This window comes from Lipophrys pholis (genome assembly GCF_963383615.2).
Source record: "Lipophrys pholis genome assembly, chromosome: 1".
NCBI lineage: Eukaryota > Metazoa > Chordata > Actinopteri > Blenniiformes > Blenniidae > Lipophrys > Lipophrys pholis.
The window spans coordinates 20,184,988-20,205,837 of record NC_137635.1 but is presented as its reverse complement, the minus strand read 5'-3'; the positions used below and the strand labels follow the sequence as shown (position 1 = coordinate 20,205,837).

The following is a 20,850-nucleotide window of genomic DNA, read 5'->3' as shown; positions in this document are numbered from 1 at the left end:
CAAATGCAATGAGAGATGGATATCTGAGTGGTATTTGATTTTCATATATTCATGTATTTACACTTGAAAATTTCAGGCATTTTCCCAGTTCAGCTGAGATTTTCTGAACGTGCGTCACAGCAGTTTGAGCCGGTGCAAGAAGTCAACGCTGCAGCTGGTGCAGAGGAGACAATTAACAAAGCTGCATGAGTAGGAAACATCACTGATGGAGGCAAAAGTGTTAAACAAGCCTCGAGTGCAGAACGAGTCGTCGGAGATTTGATGTTTCTGAGCAAAGGTTTTAAAATGGCTTGTTAGAGGGTCGAACATGATACTTTGACCTTGCAAAGTGTAAAAAAAAAAAAAAAAACACTCACTTGAGGTCTGATGTCTCAGTGAGAGTAGAAATCATTCCTTCTGGGAAGCAATGGGCTTTTTTGCCGACATTAATCTCAAGAGAAACACTGCAGCAGGATATCAAACATCTTTTCTCAAGAAATTTTATTTGTAGATTCTTTTTAAATGCATAAAATTGTAAAATGTTTATCCACGGCTGCATATTGGCCACGAAACTCTGAGGGTTTGAGAGTTATTAATGCCTTCAGTGTCAATTCATCAGCTGATTAATTTATTTACAGTTTTATTATCTTATTGGATTTGTTCAAATGACCCTGATCCACGTTTGATGGAAGTCTTATTTAGAATGAGAGATCTATAGTTTTGTTCACCCTCTTCGCGTTCAACAGATATAAGGACAGTGAGGTCCTCTGCAGTGTCGTTAATCAAGCAACTTCAATATAGATTCAGATTTATTGCTCACGTGTAATAGAGAAACGGAGTTTGAGGGAGGATTAGAACGCAGTGTTTTAAGCAATAAAGTATGAGCCTCAGCGTTCTTGATTTATGTGTCGTTTCCGCAGGATACCTTCTTCTACTCGCTGGTTTATGACCCGACACAGAAGACTCTTCTGGCCGACAAAGGAGAGATCCGAGTGGGACCGCGCTTTCAGGCAGACGTACCTGAAATGTTACAAGAAGGTCAGACCTGAACGCATCCACTCCAGAGTGTACAGTGTTCAACGGCGCCGCCAGATTTTGTTCGCTGCAGCATTAACACCTCCTCTCTGCGTGCGAGCGGGTGATGATTAGTCTCATGGGGTTACAGCAGGGAGAGCTTGTGGTTTTTTTAGAGGGGTGCGAATGTGGAGGCTTTGTTTTAGCAGTTAGAAAATGAGGCTGTTTCTTTGCTTGTTAAAGCCTCAGTGAACCATGTAATGTTTTCATAGCTTTCTGTCAGGGTTTGTGTCTGAACACGAGATGTTATTGTATTAAATCTGATGACTTTAAACCTATTTCATACAGTTTGAATTAACCTTGTTGACCGCTTGTAATTTGACTGGAGGAAGGTGGATTTAGTTTTTCAAGCTTTTATTTTACTAAGCCTGCCGAAAGCATATCTGCATATTAGATTAAAATAAAAACTGCATTTTGCTTCTTTGTCGTCACAATGCCGCTCAACAGTTATTCTCTCATTTATAACAATTAGTACATTTACCCATGCAGCTCAGTCGTACTGTGTCTGTAGCTCCATTCTGTTTAATTGGACTATGGTTTGATTGTTGCGGTCAAATCACCTCAGCAACAATAGTTAGCTATCTACAATCTTTACGATTGTCAGTATTGGAGGATTTCCGTTTGACAACAACGAGCCAGCAAATTGGAAATCAGACGCTCAACTATGGACAAGGTTGCAAATTTGTACATGGTGTGCTTTTTGTCAGTTGGCTCCTTTTTGTTTGAGCTCATTTCGAACTTTCTTTTTTTTTTTTTACATGCTGTTCAACGTCTGGGACAGGATTTGTGAATTTTATAAGTTTGATCCTCCAACATTTGTATTTCAGTCAAGCTAACATGTTTTGTATACTTGTACAGTCTCATTGTAATCTGACTTGTGTGGTTATACATGATTGAACAGTAAATTGGGTGGCTTTCATGAACCTTGTCACAAAATAGCAACATAAAGTCCAGCTTTTGCTATTGTGTAACAAATACACATTGGACTCTATTGTGCTTAACTATATTTCTTGTTTCGTACTTGGTTCCAGACACTATATGTGTTTTCAAAGATTTCTCTTCATTGATTTGGGGTTAATGGTTCACACTGAAACCAGTGTAGTTATTGACCTGTTGCAGTAACTCTTATTTTGTTTGGAAGGCTGGTATTTTATATGGGGCCGGCAGTGCGGTGTATTACACCACTGAATTCTTTGCCAATGCCAGACAGCCGTCGCTTCGAATAGCCTCAAGACATTGTGCCTGTAAGTTTTTGTCGGTGTGTTTTGCAGGTGAGCCAGATGACAGGGACCAGGCCAAACTTGAAGAGAAGCTGTGGGATCCAGAGTGTCCCCTCACCAACAAACAGATCGACCAATTCCTAGTGGTGGCACGGTAGGTTGTCTTTCACCCCACAAGCCTACAGAAACAACCATCCATTCATCTATCTTCTTTATTCAACCCAGTGTCACTGGGGGCATCGTGAACGGGTCTTAAATTAATCATAGGGCAAAGGCAGTAGAGAGAAACTCAATCATATCCTGACATTCACATCTTTGGACAATTTTAGTGAATGTAAGCACAGAGAACATGCAAAGGCCTCTAAGCCTAAATTTCAACCGAGAATACTACATCACAACACAGTTGTATAGAAAATAACATTGTCAAATGATTAGAATTATTAGTTGGCTTAATCACAGGCCTGCTGTGCATTAATTTGATTAATCACGATTAAATGTCTCTTCATCGCGTTTCATTTTGCTTGAGCGAACAGACTCGGAAAAATAAAATGTTTATTAAAAAACCTTTAATAATTCATGTCAACAAAAACCTTTTTCAAAACAAGCATTTGTCCATATTAATTTGGCCTAGACTTGTCAACATTGTCCGATAAGAGACGCGCCACTCTGGGGAGTGTGTGAGTTCAAACCGCTCGATCACAAACTTTGTCTTTTATTACCAAAACAGTTCGGTTCTGATAATATTTGAGGTGAGAAATAAGCTGTGCAGTAGCTGAATCTGTCCTCGTTTTGGATCCACCACAGCTACTTTAGACCTTTTACAAAAGCTTTGCGACGCCTCATTTGCATAAAGCTGGCAGGATTCAACTTTACGCAAGTGAGCTACGGGCATCTCCGGGAGAAGGGTAAGCAGAGCCGGAGGCTGCAGCAACAGGGCTCTAGACAGAACTATTGAGGTCCGGAGCGGCGCAGCTCGAAACGCAGTGCACTACATTCACTTGGACAATGAATGGGATACGGGAAATTGACCTGTGGACCTGTACCTTCGTTCTGGGTTAATTACATTAAAAGTTTCAATTGGATTAATCATGATGATGATAAATCTGTGTTAATTTTGACAGTTCTAATAGAAAACTAATATTCACAGCCACATTCTTCGTTTTGACTCCTAATGTCTGCTGGAGATGTGAAGTGTTGGAATTAGATCCGGTGGTTTTGTCTGTCAGTGAATTTGCAAAGAGCAATTTGACATTTCTAACCCGATCATGAAGGGGATTCGACCTGCCTGAAGCTTCAGAGCTTTCTTTCAATTCTCACTTGTCAGGGCTGATTATGCCATTTGGATGATGGAGGAAATGTCTTAAAGATTTCAGGCAGGTCTTGACGATGCAGTTGGATCTAACATGACCTGAGGGACTGATTCTCCTCACAGACAGATCAGAGGAATGGCTCTCCAGTTATTAACTTATTTTTATTTATGATATGAAATTATCTCTCTTTTTGTTTTTCCAAAATGAATGAAATTGAATTAAAAAGCAATCAGGGGAAGATCTGTTTGTAAGTCATTGTAAACAATTTGGCAGTAATAACCTGTAAACCGCTTTTAATTGTGTTTCTGGCCCCAACATCTCATTACTGGAAGCTGTGTGTCAGCTATAAGGCTTTTGTAATTAATAACTTAAAGATGGCAAAGCCCCACAGAAATGAGTACATGTGCAAATAAAACACGTTTGTAGTTTCCTTGAACTCGTGTGTTTTTGGGGCACCTTTTCTAGAGCGGTTGGGACCTTCGCCCGAGCGTTGGACTGCAGCAGCTCCGTCAGACAACCAAGCTTACACATGAGTGCAGCTGCAGCCTCACGAGATATTACACTGGTGAGACACACACACACACACACACACACACACACACACACACACCCTGCAGCAGGTAATCTGGGTTTTTGTGACGGGTTGTTAACCCTTCTTGTGTGCACCGGTTGCAGTTCCATGCGATGGACACGCTGCATCGTCATAATTACGACCTGTCCAGTGCGCTGAGTGTGCTGGTCCCGGCGGGCGGCCCCGTGCTCTGCAGGGACGAGATGGAGGAGTGGAGCGCCTCCGAAGCCGCCATGTTTGAAGAGGCACTAGAGAAATATGGGAAAGATTTCAACGACATCCGACAAGACTTTGTGAGTGATTTTGCCGCTGCGTTCGGTCTGCTTGAGATGTTACTTACATCCCATAGCCTTATTTAAAAAAATTTTTTATCTTTCTTGTAAAACTGACAGGCAGTGGAATTCCTGAGTCTCACAACTGAAATCCATTGTAATCGTCATAAATCTGACCGCAGCTGCTTTCCTGCAGATTAACCCATTTACACACTCTTTCAGCTTTTTGTCAGACAGGGCTGACTGTTTGGTGCTATTGAACTTTCCTTCCCACCATCTACCTTTGCTGTCCTCTAAAGCCTGGGCAGAGGCACCAGGTGCTCATGAATATGTATGAAACGTGTGTCTGTGTGTGTGTGTGTGAGAGCGTTTGTATTTATTTTTTTTGTCTCGGGCCAGAACTGAGCGAAGCCAGTAGCTCTCAGCCGTCGTGGTCACGATGCCTCCATGTCATGAATATACATGAAGGCTTTCGCACCCAGATGGCAAGAACATGATATATTAATATCGTTCATTTGCTCTCTTCTCTCTCTTTCTCCCTCTCTTCCTCTTTTTCTCCCCACTCTCACACCTGCTCTTGAAGCTGCCATGGAAGTCCCTGACCAGTATCATAGAGTACTACTACATGTGGAAGACCACAGACAGATATGTGCAACAGGTGAGATCATTGCATTGTATTCAAAACACTAAACGTATCGTGGTGTGGACTGTTTTAATGTGATTGATGGCTTTGAGGACTTGGTATTTGCATTTGTAGTATCATTGAGTATAATAATAATAGCATTGTACTCCTCAGTGTGCCCTTGAGTATTTATCCTTCTAACAAATTTGCACTTTAATTTATGGAAATTTTAATGTGCCCGTTTGTACTTTTTAATCCTTCATTTTTATCATGAGTATTTCCTCTGTCAGTGATTTTCTCATCATCAACAGTGATTTAGATTTAAATGAAAGAGGTGATGACGAAACAATGACTATAAACTGACATTTATAATGTAAATATGTTGACTAGACAAGAGAGGAATTTGCAGCATAGTTCATTATGGCATCTGAATATCTATCTATATAAAGGCCGCCACACACTGCGATCTTCGGCTGTTCCAGACAAAAGATGCCAATAATGAATGGATTGTGGTGCGATCTTTGGTCTTTGCTCTAAACCGTCACACTGTGAGACCGATTCAAGGACGTCTTGTGACCAAAGACAACCTGCGATAAAATTCAGACGGTGTCAGATATTTAGAGTGACGGTGACTGCTGCTGCGCCCTGCTTGTTACGTTTGCATGAAGTGTGTTCTGTTGGAAAATGAAAGGCAATAACAGTTAATGCTTACATAAAATGCTAGTAGATGCTCCTTTGGAAAACTGGCATCCCGAGATGGCCTCTCCTTCCGAGCCGGGATTCCTCTCTAAAAACACGACGACAAAATGGCGAAGGCTCCGTTTATTGCATATTCTTGTGCAATCAACTCACGCTGTCGTAGGCTGTGATTCATCATGCATTTTCATTCTGCAATCTGCACACGGCAAACTTCATTTCGTGGCCCAAAGTTTCTAAGATTCACGTGAGCTGTGAACTTAAAGGATTGTTAAAATCGCAGTGTTTCAGAGCCTTTAGACCAGGGGTGGGGAACCCTGGTCCTCAAGAGCCGCAGTCCTGCACGTTTTCAATGTGTCCTCGCATCAACACAGCTGACAGCAATTATTGGCTCGTTATCAAGCTTTCTGCAGGGTTCATCATGATAACTCAGGTGTGTTTGAGCAGGGAGACATGGAAAACAGGCAGGACTGCGGCTCTTGAGGACCAGGGCTCCCTACCCCTGCTTTAGACAGAACATTTTGTTCCCTGCATTGAGTTTGTTTTATTGTTGGACTTGTAAAATATTTACCAAGTTACATTTTGGCCAAAGGCAATTGTATCATCACATCTTCCCAGACTGTAAAATAAACTTTGCACAAAAAGTTAGGACACGTGCATTTGGTACATTTCTTCATCTTAGCAGCGATTTTTGAAAAGCCTGCTTATTTCCATTGTAAACTATGCTAAGTGTGTAAGAAACATGCATTTGTGGGATGAGAGCCATGAAAAAAATGTGCCGTACCTTCTCTGCTAATGCTAAACCATTTTTCTTTCACCGTTGAATATTGTTCTGCAGATTAAATTATTGAAGTCTGAAGAAACAAGACAGAAAAGTGTGAATTCCACATGAGAGGCATAAAGTTGAATCCCATGTGAAGCCCTATATTTTTAAGACCGGTGATAATAACCTGCAGAGAAGGTGCAAATATTCAGCTCTTCACAGGTTTAGTGGCGTTCAGCGTCTCAGTGAAGAAGGGAAGCGACACCTCTTGAAATACTGTGACACGTGAAGTGATTTTCTTTATAATCCCACAGCGATGTTTTCTGAGAGGATGTTTGTTTTCATGTCATTAATGAATAAATCCCCCGTGTCTCTCCTTGAGCAGAAACGGCTGAAGGCAGCAGAGGCAGAAAGCAAACTGAAGCAGGTTTATATCCCCACATAGTGAGTCTCCTCTACTATTCCCCCCTCCCCCCCCCGATGTAAACGTTGCTGTTGTTACTCTATCTGTTGTGGAAAATGACCGTTTTAATTTGCAATCACTTCAGGAGGCAGCTGCCGTCTTTCCGTTTTGTAACTCTCCTCCTTTTTATTTGCCCCGGCAGTAACAAACCCAACCCTAACCAGATCTCAATGACCAATGGCAAAATGGCGACGGTGAACGGCGCGGGCCCCGGGGCCTACCACACGGCGGGCGGCGGCGGCGGCGGCGGCAGAGCCTGCGAGAGCTGCTACAGTGAGTTTTGTGCGAGCGAGTGTGTAGTTGAAGATGACAAGTGTGAAATTGAATAGTCACTGCAGTGACCACAAGTCAATTAGAAATGAAAAGGGTACGAAATGAAGTGTTAAGTCGGAGGGAGGATTTCTGACTTTTAACCGCTCCTGCTTATTAAACGGCTACTGTTGCAAATCCACTGATCAATACCTGCTGCATTTGACTATGATTGAGGGTTCTGTTATGCATTGAAATCTATTTATTTATTTTTAAATTGCGCTAAATGGCACTTTTAATGTTGTTGCTCACAGGTCACACCCAGCCCATATCCTCAGATAATTTAATATATATATATATATATATATATATATATATATATATATATATACACACTCATCGGCCACTTTATTAGGTACACTTTGCTAGTACTGGGTTGGACCCCTTTTGCCTACAGAACCGCCTTAATCCTTCGTGGCAAAGATTCAACAAGGTACTGGAAACATTCCTGAGAGAGTTTGGTCCATATTGACATGGTAGCGTCACGCAGTTGCTGCAGATTTGTCGGCTGCACATCCATGATGTGAATCTCCCATTCCACCACATCCCAAAGGTGCTCTATTGGATTGAGATCTGGTGACTGTGGAGTCCATTTGAGTACAGAGAACTCATTGTCATGTTCAAGAAACCAGTCTGAGATGATTGGTGCTTTATGACATGGCGCGTTATCCTGCTGGAAGTAGCCATCAGAAGACGGGTACACTGTGGTCATAAAGGGATGGACATGGTCAGCAACAATACTCAGGTAGGCTGTGGCGTTGACACGATGCTGAATTGTTACTAAGGGGCCCAGAGTGTGCCAAGAAAGAAACCGCCACCACCAGCCTGAACCGTTGATACAAGGCAGGATGGATCCGTGCTTTCATGTTGTTGATGCCAAATTCTGACCCGACCATCCGAATGTCGCAGCAGAAATCCAGACTCATCAGACCAGGCAACATTTTCCGATCTTCTATTGTCCAATTTTGGTGAGCTTGATCGAATTGTAGCCTCAGTTTCCTGTTCTTAGCTGACAGGAGTGGCACCCGGTGTGGTCTTCTGCTGCTGGAGCCCCTCCGCCTCAAGGTTCCAGGTGCCGTGCGTTCAGAGATGCTCTTCTGCGTACCTCGGTTGTAACGAGTGGTTATTTGAGTTACTGTTGTCTTTCTATCGGCTCCAACCAGTCTGGCCATTCTCCTCTGACCTCTGACATCAACAAAGCATTTGGCCCACAGAAACTGCTGCTCACTGGATATTTTCTCTTTTTCGGACCATTCTCTGTGAAGCCTAGAGGTGGTTGTGCGTGAAAATCCCAGTAGATCAGCAGTTTCTGAAATACTCAGACCAGCCCGTCTGGCACCAACAACCAAGAGAGAGAATTTATATCTAATTAGCTTTTTTCCTCCTAGATTGTCATCATAGACGTACACAGTCACAATTGTAGTGAGAAGTTTCACATCTAAGCGAAATAATTTGTAAAAGCAATCTATTTTTTTATTTTCTCTATGAATTGAGTTAGAAAATGGCTTTCTCATATTTAGATTTATAGCAGTAATGCACCGAGGTGAAATACCAAAGTTAGTAAAACTTTATTCCCTGTCATTAAATAACTTTACAGAAGATCATTTAATCCATCTTAATGCAATAAGCTCTTTTTAATAAATCTGTTTAAAGAAATCTAATATCCAATACGACAGAATGTTCTTTGTAATGAAAGCTGTTGAAAGTCTGTAACATAATATTTCCCAGCTCACAAACGAGATTAAAACCAGAAGAACTGCACTGTCAATACATGAACACAGAGCGATAGCTGGATGTTTACGTGCAGTGTGGGTTTACAATGCTTAAAAACGCCCCAAAGATGAAAACAAGCGCTCCGTGATCAAAGTCGACAAAGGTTTGACGGAAATAAAGATTAACTCGGGACAAAATGGAGCAGAAATTCTAACAATGGCCTTTGGTGGAGCAGTGGCTAATTCCTCTGTATGTCATGTGTGTGTAAATCTGATGTGGCTCCATGTATGAAAGCGGGTTCAATTTGATTTAAAAATAACAGATTTATTTTGACCAGGCTGTCGTGAAAAATTTAATTCTGGCCCTTTTTGAAGAAAACATTCACTATGGAGGACTGACACTGTGAAAAAGAGTCCACTGCTCTGAGCACGCTCTCCTCGTAGTCCCTCTTAACCAACATGAATTAATTTTGTGCATCAACAGCCATGCAGTCGGCTCAATGGTACTCGTGGGGCCCTCCAAACATGCAGTGTCGACTGTGCGTCTCCTGCTGGATGTACTGGAAGAAGTACGGCGGCCTGAAGATGCCGAGCAGGGCCGAGGCCCCAGAGGAGCGGACCTCCCCGAGTCCGGCCAGCAATGTAAGATCCATGAGAGGGCGAAGGGCAAAAATAATGCTCAGAGGGGCGTGAATGTGACCTCGATTAGGGCTGATCGTACAACTCGTGGAATCTCTAAGCATTTTATTCCTTCACCATTCTGCTTTATTTCCTGCTTTTTCTAGATAATAATTTGACATTGATGCAGTATTTTCTTCTTCTTCTCGCCAGGTTATTTGAAATTGAATGTTCAGACTTGATAATAGTGTTTTGTAATAGTAAGATGTAGCATGAGTGTAGCTGTTTTACTGCAATATTTACTGTTGCGTTATAGTAGATATTGTTTTTTGAATGAAGAAAATGCATCATGCAAGAAGAAAACATCTGATTGGTTCCACATGGTTCCAGTCATAAAGCCCATGTCTGGGATCGTACCACCTTAGGGTGTAAAGTCTAAGGGATCAATGAAGTAGTGAGAGTCCTGACCTCAACATCGTTTGAGATTAAACATTGGGACAAAAGAATTTGATTGTGGCCTTGTGTCCATATACTTTGTAGCCTGCAGCCAATTTAACCACAAATCTGTTGAAATGACTTTAAATGATTGCATTACAGAGTTTATCTTAGGTTAAAAATCTAATTGAAATTATTAAAAAAATTACAATATTAATAGATACAATTGCATACAACCCATTCTTTTTCTTAAATCCTTCTGGTAAAAGTGCTCGGTCACAATTTGGCTCTGAAGTAAAGATAATTAAATCTCTGTGGCCCTCAAAATGATAAGATCAGTCAAGGCTTGACTTTGGGGAATTGATGCTGTTCTTGGTGCTAAATGATGATTGTTATTCTGTTCCTCCACTTTGCATTGTGTTAATTAAGTTTGTGAATTCACTTTGAATTTTGATCACCTAAAACCAAATAGTCGGACATTGACGGCCACACACATCTAACTAGTTGAACCTATGTGAATTATGGCTGGTAATTTATTGAAGATAAATAAAATAACTAATAGAGCTCACCATAAAAAAACGCAGCGTAGTTGTCTGCTGCAGTCTAATCTGGCAGCTCTGCCATAAATCGTCCCATCATGAAGGCTGTAATATTACGATTTTATCTAAAGTGTTTTCAGGAGGGCAGTGATTCAACTTTACAGCCGTTGTGGAGGCTGTAATTATCCTCGCTGACATAAAAGTGGGTGCACAAAGTATTCAGCTGGCCCCATTCACACAATCCAGTTCAACAACACCACAAACAGCAGCTTCATCAACCCCTTCTTTCTTTTTCTTAAAGTCAAATTCATAAAGTTTTAATGTCTAGTTCTTTCCCTAAGGAGGAGGTGCTGTATCTTTAAGCCTTAAACGGCTTCAAGGAGTTTTTTTACATGGTTTTTTTTTGTTTGTTTTGAATGAAATACTGATTCTTTCAGTGACAGATAATATCAGATAGCCTGATGTTGGAGTGGGCCTCAGGTTGTATTTTTCAGCAGTTTAATTGATGTTTTTTATCTTTTCTCTCCTCGATCTCAGGAGTCCCGCTCAAGAGGCCACGCTCCCCGCCAGTCCAACCACATGGTGCCGATGCGAAACAGCGGCAGCCCCAAGTCCTCTATGAAGACCAAGCAGGCCTTCCTGCTGCAGGCCACCCGCCTCACCAAGCTGGCCCGGCACATGTGCCGCGATATCATCAGGCTGCGCCGTGCCGCGCGCCGGCCCTTTGTCCCCATTAACTGTGGGGCCATAAAGGCAGAGTGTAAGAGCTCTTTCAATTCCTCCTAACTTCTGCCAACATGGAAGCACACATACACATTCACATATATACACACACACATACCTACAGACACAAACACACATACAGAAACACACACACACACTCACTCACTCAGTCACCATCCCTCCTCAACGCTCCTCACCCTGACTGCTCCCGCCATCAACCCCCTCCCATCTCTGCTCCCCGTCTGTCCCTTCCTGTTTTTATTATTGTTATTATTATTATTTTGTTTTTTGTATTCTCCCACCCCGTTTCCAATAAAGACTGCCTGTCCTCATAACTATGAGTTTTGATCATCTTTTCATTTGTGTTTTAGTTCAATTTTTTTATTTGATTTCTTTCCCCATTTTCTTCTTGTTCGTTCTTGTTTCTTGTTCACAGCTGTTGGAATCCAACGAGTGGTTAGATAAGGACCATTTCACAGAAGCACACCTGCGCACACTGGAACAACACACACGATAATAATCAAAAGCGCTCTCGTCATTAACGCGTATACTTTTGCGGAAGTGGTATTGTAGCCTGAGCCGTGCATTCGCTTCAGTTAGCTGTAGAGAAGATGTATTTTACTAAGAGAAGCTCTATTTTGCACGGTGCTCCCGGTGAAGGCGCACCCTCTCCGTGCTGCGATGACAGAGCGAGTCGTCCCAGCCTCTGATGATCACTGTAAATACCGAAGCTCGGCTTTAGAGTGTTGGCCATCACCACTTTTTTTTCCACATAATTTTTTATTTATTTTTTTGCGGCCCCTCATTCTGTCCATAATGTGTGTTTCTGTGAGTGTATTCAGACAAAATGAATGTTTCTGGATATAAAGCTTTAGATTGAGGCAGCTGAAACTTAAAAAAAAAAAAAAAAACACATAGAGATAAAATGACTTTATTGTCACATAATATGAAAATGTAGCGGCTCTTCACTTCTTCGCTGCTGGCCTCGTTGCCTAACGTAGATTATATTCACCTCATAAGGAGTCCGGGTCCCGTCGGATGGACCTGCACAGTTCTACTCATCCTGTTAATTTCCTGTGTTTAAGCCCATGCAATATTCATATGAATCCATCCTGTTGCCTCCTCCCGTCTTGTAAATCCCGCAGACAGGATTTGCCATCCAGCCTCATTTCTCTCCCTCCGGTTTCTAACCTCATTCTTCATTTTCCTAATGACGGTTGCAAATGTTCTCATCCCATCCTCTACCTCTAATTTGCTCTTTATTTTATAATTTTTTTCTTTCATTACTGTGTGAATGTGAGAGTCGACCTCCAATAAAGTCTCACCTGAAAGCATCTCTTCCGAGTCTTTGTGCTTCATGTGTCTTGTGTTATCTGTCCCATCACACTCCACCACACTTGAGAGGAACAACAGCACCCCCACCCCCCCACCCCTCACCCCTCACCCCTCCAAGCATGGACTCGACCTTCAGTGCCCTCATGTTCTCACGTATGCGTCCTCACAATAAGCTTTTTGCATGAGCATGCGAGCATGTTCCGGCTCCTGTATGTTTGCATGCGACGAAGGGGCGGCTTTTGTTTCCTACAGCGCTCATTTCACTGCCTCAGTTTTTGACTCGCGTGCACCGACTCCTGCATCACGTGACGCTCCTCCACATCCATCCACTGCAACAAGAGGCCATTTCCATCCACACAAGACATCCTTGTTCTCATTATAAATGGATGAGCGGATCTCGGTCAGGTGCTGTTTGGGTAAATGGAGGGGAGTTTGTGCAGTCGGAGTGATCCTACGCTGACTGACACAAATTTCTGTGTGTTTGGTTCAGATATGTTGAGGGTGTCGGAAGGGCAGGGGACCCGCCTACCCAAAACCAGGGCAGCCCAAAGGAGCACTCTGACCAGTGTCCTGCAGTTTCTAGGTAAATCAATGATCATGTGACCACACTCACTCCCCAAGAATTTAATCAGGTGGCCTGAAGGGGTCAGTTCATGCAGATCCGGTGTGGTGTCTCTTCCAGAGTCCCGTCCGGCGACCCATGCCCCTCGCTCCCACCGCACCCCGGGCCTGCAGACGCCTCCCCCTCGCCGCCTCCTTTCCTCGCTCCCTCATGGCCCTCATGGCATGCTGGGAAAACGCAGTTACCATCACCACAGCAGGGCTGAGCCGGACAGGCGCTCAGGTACACACACACACACACACACACAGCCACACAGAGCTTGACCACTACCCCCAAAGTAATTATCACTTGTTTATCTATGAGACTGTCATTGCTTTAACTAAATCCTGCCTAAAGGCAGGAAGTCATTACTTGTTCTGTAAAAGCCCCCCGACATGCAATCCAAAATGCATCCCCGCTATTATGAAGCTTCCTATGATGTGAATGAATGTTGGGGACTAAACTGTTGATATCAAATGTTTCTTGTCATCCTTGTGTCTGATGAAATGGAGTTAGTGGACATACACCTGGACTTGATAACCTTTTCTGCCATTTCTTATCTAAACTAGCTCGTTGGAGAGAATGACAACTAATTCTAATGAAAACGAATCAGCAGATGGGGGTCATTTGGATAATTTGGATGATTCAACTTCAGTCTGACACTTTGTTTTTTATTGGTAACTCCACTATTCCTCCTGACATTGAAACACAGTTATTTGTTGCACCACTTTTAAAAAGGAAATTTAACACACTAATCAATACTGTTGACAGATCCCCTCATGTGTACTTTGCATCTTTCTCTCACGGCTGTGGCTTTGTTTTTGCAGAAAACCCAGGTACAACAAGTGGACCTCTCATGGTATTTATCTTTTTCTTTATTTGTCCATCATTTCCTAAATCTGTGCAGCTTTTTGTTGAATGTAAGTAACATTGAGTTTGTTTCCACAGCATAATGGGCGCAACAGCGGCAGCGGAAGCGGCCGTGGGGGGATGATGATCCGCAAGAGACGCCCGAACTGGATCGATGCCCCAGATGACAGCTTTTTCCTCGTCACCCGGGAGACCAGGTAAGCAAAGGTGACCTTTTATTGATCTCTGATTGATTGACAATGCATGTGTGTGTGAGGGGAAAGCCGGGGGTCCTGAGAGTCCAGCAAAGGCACATAACAGGAGACGAGCAGAGATGGAAAAGAAGTCCTTTTTGGTCTCTTAGAGATTTTAGAAAGCTGAATAGTATACACGAACACACAAGAGAATGCAGTACTCATGTGTTTCACAAGAGATGAAACAGCCTGAGAACATCAGTGGAAAATTTATCAAAATACTGCTCCTGCAGATTCAAAAACACCAAAGTCTGAACAATTATACTGAAGATTGTTTAGCTTAAAAGTTGAGAAAAATTAAGCCAGAAAAAGATTGATATTAGTGTAACACACGGCTTGGTTATGCTTTTCTGTTAATAATGATTTAAATTCACACGGAATTTCTCACAAAACTTTCCAGTTTTGACACTTTCTGAGCTATACATGGCCACTTCCAGGCCAAAAAGATGATTTAACATTAGTTTGACTCATCCGGCTCATGCGCAACATGAAACAGAAATACTTGATTCTTCGTGCGTGAGAGTGTTTAACAAAAGGCATATTAATTATCTCTACATATGAACTTTTAGTTTGACCTTGAAGTCACTTTTCTCAAACTTGTACCACACTCCCAGCTTCACATGCAAATCGGCTGCTGCTTTATTTTAATAAGATACTAAATATTAAAATACAATAACAGTTTAATAGCAATCAAAGGCTGCACACAAAAATGTTTGATTACTTTGATACTTAAATAGATGAATATTTTAGCCATCATCTGGTCACAATTGTAAATCTTCATGTGGTTGTTTATGTCAAGCATTTCAACTACTGACTTCTAATGTGTTTAAACATCTTTCTAAATGTGGTATTAGCTTTCAGTGGTCTGTGGTGTCGGCTCACAGGGCGACTGTACGGCTGGACAGATGTTTTACTGAAAATGCTTTCAAACTCAAATCAGATTTGAGGCTGAAATCTAAAAATTGCTGATGCATGAATGAAAACAGGAGAAACAGTATACGCTTGTGTAAAAACAGCTCCTCATCAATGATTTATTTGTCCCATCATTGTTCTGCATATGGACTGAAATAAGCTGGAACTGATTTCTTTTTCTAGTTCTTGTAAAGCACAGTTTGAAGAGACTTTAATGCAGGTGTCACTTATTGAGCGGAAGACCCGTTAGAATGACTTCAAAGTTCACATAAATCATGTTTATTTTCTGTGAGGCTTCGCTGTTTGTCGTTTGACATGACCAAATAAACACGCTTTAATTTAGGCTCAACACACAAGACAAAGAAGCACACGCTCCTTTCTCTTTCTGTGCATCTAATAAATCAGTTTGCATGTACGCATGTGAGAGAGAAATATGTTCCTCCATTAAGTCTGTGTCTAAATGAGCCATAGCAGCCGCCCTCGGACCGCCGGGTCTAAAATTAGAGCAGCTAACTGGTGCAGATGGAGCCAGGCACCGCTGGGCCCTGAGTGGAAATATCATTACCACATTAGCCGTGGCAGCACTTGCATGGATCACTCACTTACCACCAGACTCGACATGGATGCACGACGGCGTGCGAGAGATAACATCAATCACATTTTTTTATTTATTTTTTTCTTAATTTCCTTTGTTGTATTTATTCTGAAATTCACTCTCCTGGCAGGCAGGCAGGCACATACAAATGCTTCTGTGAATAAAAGGCATTATTAGATCTGCTCTGAAAGGCTGGTGCAAATGAAGGATGATTGGAAGTTTCATTTTCTCCCATTTTCAGCCTCTTTATTCCCCTCTCTCTCTGTCTTTCTCAGTGCGATGGAGAACGCAGCACGTTGCAGAGCAGAAAGAGGGAGTGGGACATCACTCCCGCTTATTCAGGGAGGGGAGAGAGACAAATCAAAATGGAATAAAGATGACAAATTAACACTTTTCTTATCATAGGTAACACGGTGCTTCGCGGGGTGACATTACAGCAATTCAACCTGTTAAAAATCAATCTGTCGGTCCAAAATATAATCAGATTTCATTCCCAAATATAGAAAGGCTAGAGATGCTTTCATTGAGTGGTGCTGAGAAAAGGTCAGAGGATCACTGAAGTGAGTAAGAGTGATCATCAGGGCGCCGTCAATGCTTTCAAAAAACGTCACCGTCTACGAAGGAGATCAGAAATGGCTGTAACCTTTTTGTTTTCTTCCTCTTTTTAAACAAATTCCTTTAATAATTGATGCAAACTTGTTACGTGTGTCTGCTGTTCAATGGTGATGTTGCTGAAACACAAACTGAAAGTGCATGCTTTAGTTTCATGTTAGATCCTATCATGTGAAACTTTGAATTGGGCATTTTGAAACATTTGACATTTCGCTGACCATAACTCTGTCTGTAATCAAGTCAAGCATGTTATTTACCAAGAATCAGAGACTTTTAACACAATAAAACTTTGCAAAAGGGGGCCGCGTGCGTCAACATCGAAAAGTGTGTTGCGCATGTGTGAGTGTGTGTCTTTGGCCGTGCTTGTCCCATTGTCTGTGCGTGTGTTTGTGTATGTATGCATGCCTATTTCTATTGTAATGCAGTAATACAACATCAACTCTGAATACATATCTGTAATCATTAAACTAATTTCTCTTCCTTTTTTTGTATTGCGCGTGTGTGTGTGCGCGTTGGCGTGCATGTGTGTCGAGCCGTGAAATTATTCAGAGAACACAAAATGACTGCTTGTGGAAAGTTGGAACACTGTCACAAACGACACGATGAACCTCGATTCATAACGTAAAGCAGATGAAACGTTTGCATGTGCAACTCGCGTGAAAATAATCTGCAGAGGTAAAAAAACACGCAACGTAAGTTTGATCATTTCAACTACCAAATGCAGCCGAACGAAAATATTTTCTAACCTCCAAATTGACTTGCCACACACTTGAGTCCATTTGTTTCCCAAATCGGGTGTAAACATGTCGTTATTTAGAAACAGACCGGCAACCCTTATCGGTACGATGAATCTTTTAAATCATTGCCTTTACAGTGGATTTGACCTCCACTGGAGCTCCAGCAGCTCTGTGGATCCCAGCGCATCAGCATCATGGACAAACAGCTTTTCTAACTTGTGTTTCAAGAAACTGGATGTATATATCAGGTGTCACAGCCATTCCTGGTCTCACCTTCATTGGTTAGCCAGACATGAATATAATTGACAGGATAATTTCATCTGCTTTTAAACACTTAACGTTTCCTGCTGGAATCCAGCCAGTGGTGAACATTCAGTAGTGTCTTTATCATTTTGTATAAATATCAAATTATAGTATTGTGTAGTAGGACAAACATTTGACCTCCTTTCAACTTATATTACAAATAATCTAAGAAGAAAAAAACTCCAAACTTCTCCCTTCTTAAACTTTACTCTTCAATTCCTTCCATGCTTCTTCTTTTCTCTGAGTAGCAGTATTCAAACATCTGTTGAAAGTGTTTTATTGGTAGCCTGCTCAGTCACGAAACTGACACTGCAATTTGCAAGCTGCTCACTGATTTGCAACCGCCGTTGCATAAACACACAATTTCTTTTCGAGATTTTGAAACAAGCTGCACATTTCATAATAAACACTCTAAACCCTTAAATGGTAAAAGCATCTAAGAACGTGTCCCAATTTAGTAAAACTGTACTCTGAGAATGTTTGAAAAAGCAAGGAAAACAAAGTGTTTATAATGGATAGAAAGAGCTTCTTTCACCGGCTCAAGCAGTGAAACACAGGCAGCACGCAGTTCCCCCAAAAGGAGCGACACTCAAATCGTGTCGTACGGCACAGCTTTGCAAACAGGAGTCGGAATTACAGAAACTAAACAAAAATGTAAATGAGACAGCTTGTTATGTTTGAGGATAGATTTACATGTGTGCTCTCCTTCCCCTGACGGACAGCTGAGCAGACGAACAGCAGAGATTTGGATCCTGCGCCACATCAGTCGATTCTGTTCGTCTCCACAAAATATTCAGCTTCGTCTCGAAGACACCGAATGAGCACAAGTTCTCGTGTCACAATTGGCCTTGGAGTGTACCTCGCGTCAAAGATGTTTGTGTGGATGCATGGCTATTGAGTGCAAATGCAAACATGATTTGATGTTGGTGAACGTATGAGCACATAGAACACCATGCGTTCTCTTTATGCACGGCCAGTATTGTGTTTCCCATTCACAGGGCTGGAAAGCCAGCCGCGGTGTTGCTGAGCGAGCAGCAGGCGGGGAAGAAAGCGAGAGTGCAGGAGCTTTGCTCTTCATTAAATCGCAGACTGCCTGAAGGGAAACCATGAATAATCACCTATACATTGTGGCTACGTACCTCGCATTTGTCTCAAATTGAATTCCATTAGTGCTGCGTCAAGCAGTCCTGGGTGTGTCCCCTGGTTTTGGTTTTAGTGCAGTCAGTGGTTGTGGGCTGCTGAGAGTGGCTTCCTGTCACAGCACAAAGCCCACTGCCGCCCAGGAATGACCTCTGAGTCCCTTTACAGGCCTGGAAGTCCTGCCGAGATGCAGCTCGTCTCTCTTGACTCCTAACCTGAGATTTGTACGTCTGTTCCTGATGCTCAGTAATTGTTACACTCTCCTCTAGTGAGTCCTCTTCAAATGAGAAGACTGGGTTGTTTGTAATTACTTGCAGGCTCAATTTATTGCCCTTGAACTGAACTTTCGAGCTCGTAAAATCATTTCTGCTAGACTCAAACTTTATGGCTTTCTCTTTTTATGAGTTTTCTTTTCACCTCATGTGTCCGATTTATCGAGCTGCTGCGGGAGAGGCTAACACCTTCCGTCTCATGTAAAGCTTGTTATCTGTGCCCAGCTCAGAAAAAAGTAGAGAAGAAACAAAAAAAAAAACTGCTTTAAATCATGACTGTGGCAAGAAGTCCCACCTGATTAAGTACAATCTTTTTTTCTTATGCTTGCAGAAGTACTCTAATACTTTAATTAGGTAGATGTAGATGCCCTTCTTTGCCAGGACGTGTTTCTTGTACTGTGTGTAATTATTTTTGACTTGTTAAAAGCAAAAGCAAAACAAAAACACTCCTGTGATGGACCTGGCTTTAGAATCCTGGTTATGTCTTTGGTGCAAGTTGCTGTGAGGATTTATCTGTCTATGGAAAAGAAAAAAAATAGCTGAAATTGAAAATGCTCAAGACTACAAATGCAAATTTTATTGAACCCATTATTTCATTGGTGTTTTTCATGTTTTTGGTTTAAAAAATATATATATACTATCAGCAGCTTTTGTATTGTTTCATTTCATTCAGTTTACTTTTAATAGAATTTGTAAAACATAAGCAACAAGAGCAATCAGAGATTTCAAGCATCCGCCAAAAATTTCCAGATCACCTCCAAAATGTTAAGGAATCTTCCATGGCCTAATGTCTATATGTGGAGCAAATTTTGACAAAATCCGTGCAGTAGTTTTGACGTAATCTTGCTGACAGACATAGAGACAGGCTAACAAATATATGCCAATGACTTCATTAACGTCCTTGGTGGATGTAATAAGATGGGATATAAAATAAAAGGACCATGACTTACTGTTAACGCAAATGCGCAAAGAAAAAAGTTTTACAGTGAAGACCATGAAACAAAGCAACTATAAAAGCCTTTTCACCTTTCTGACAGCGGAAGCTCTGTGTTTAGCAGCATATTCCCAGAGAATATTTCCAGAGAATAATCACATCAAACTTGTGAGTAAATTAGCGCCGAGGAACGGAGCTCCTTCATTGTGCGTCAGTGTTGATTAACGTGACTTCATTGTGCTTTGCATCCCTGTGTATTTCTCCTGGCTCATGTCCCATCTCGTCTTCACCCCCCTAGGAGGGCCCGGCGGCTGCTGTCGCGCTCGCAGCTCAGACACGCCTGCCGGCAGCCCTGTGAGCAAATCACCCTGCGCAGGGTCTCCCAGGCCCCACCGCAGGGGCTGGTCCTCGCCCCTCCACACCCCCACCCGAGCCTCAGGATGCGAGGCCCCATCGTCATCCACGACTGATTGGATATGGACTCTGTTATACCCAACCACACACACACACACACACACACACACACACACACACACACACACACACACACACACACACACACACACACCCACCCTAATGAACTCTCACCACCCGTTGTCTCATCATATCCTTTAGTTTCAGACCTCATGATACCGTAATAACCCTGACAGCACTTCAGCAGGCTGTCTCACTGTTAGACAGCCGATGGATTTGGCGAGCCACGATGCAATAGCAACATAAAACTGATCAGACTGCAGGTGCTGCCTGTATTGACCCCCCTGCGAATGTGGTTGTATGTGTACATACTGTATCTGGGAGCCTGCGTTGGCCGAGAGAGAGCGAGAGTGTGTATGTGTGTGTGTGTGTGTGTCTTGTGAGAGAGCGAGGGGATGCTGTTCTTACTTTTTACGGATGGACATAACGACGGATCTCAGTGTGACCTTTGTGTTGATGGTGAATTGTCGTGAACTTTTATCAGTTTGTACAAAGCTAATTTGGGGAGTTGGGCGGGGTTTGGCAG

At 42.3% G+C, this 20,850-nt stretch overlaps 1 protein-coding gene across 3 annotated transcripts in view; it reads left to right on the top strand.

The window, feature by feature from the left end:
- The window catches only part of mta3 (metastasis associated 1 family, member 3), a gene marked incomplete at its 3' end in the record, with an annotated part of 28,838 nt that extends 8,518 nt beyond the window's left edge, over positions 1 to 20,320 (top strand). The window contains exons 6-19 of one of the 3 annotated variants that reach the window (XM_080488288.1): positions 900 to 1,017; positions 2,325 to 2,427; positions 4,049 to 4,148; positions 4,259 to 4,447; positions 5,010 to 5,084; positions 6,893 to 6,951; positions 7,113 to 7,243; positions 9,476 to 9,633; positions 11,121 to 11,343; positions 13,132 to 13,224; positions 13,324 to 13,485; positions 14,070 to 14,101; positions 14,191 to 14,309; positions 20,149 to 20,320. In XM_080488288.1, coding sequence (XP_080344414.1) covers positions 900 to 1,017; positions 2,325 to 2,427; positions 4,049 to 4,148; positions 4,259 to 4,447; positions 5,010 to 5,084; positions 6,893 to 6,951; positions 7,113 to 7,243; positions 9,476 to 9,633; positions 11,121 to 11,343; positions 13,132 to 13,224; positions 13,324 to 13,485; positions 14,070 to 14,101; positions 14,191 to 14,309; positions 20,149 to 20,320 — 1,734 coding nt within the window. Of the gene's footprint in view, positions 1 to 899; positions 1,018 to 2,324; positions 2,428 to 4,048; positions 4,149 to 4,258; positions 4,448 to 5,009; positions 5,085 to 6,892; positions 6,952 to 7,112; positions 7,244 to 9,475; positions 9,634 to 11,120; positions 11,344 to 13,131; positions 13,225 to 13,323; positions 13,486 to 14,069; positions 14,102 to 14,190; positions 14,320 to 16,127; positions 16,946 to 20,148 lie in introns of those variants that run through there. The other 2 variants (XM_080488289.1, XM_080488290.1) reach the window with 2 other exon arrangements.
- Between the last annotated feature and the right edge of the window lie 530 nt (positions 20,321 to 20,850).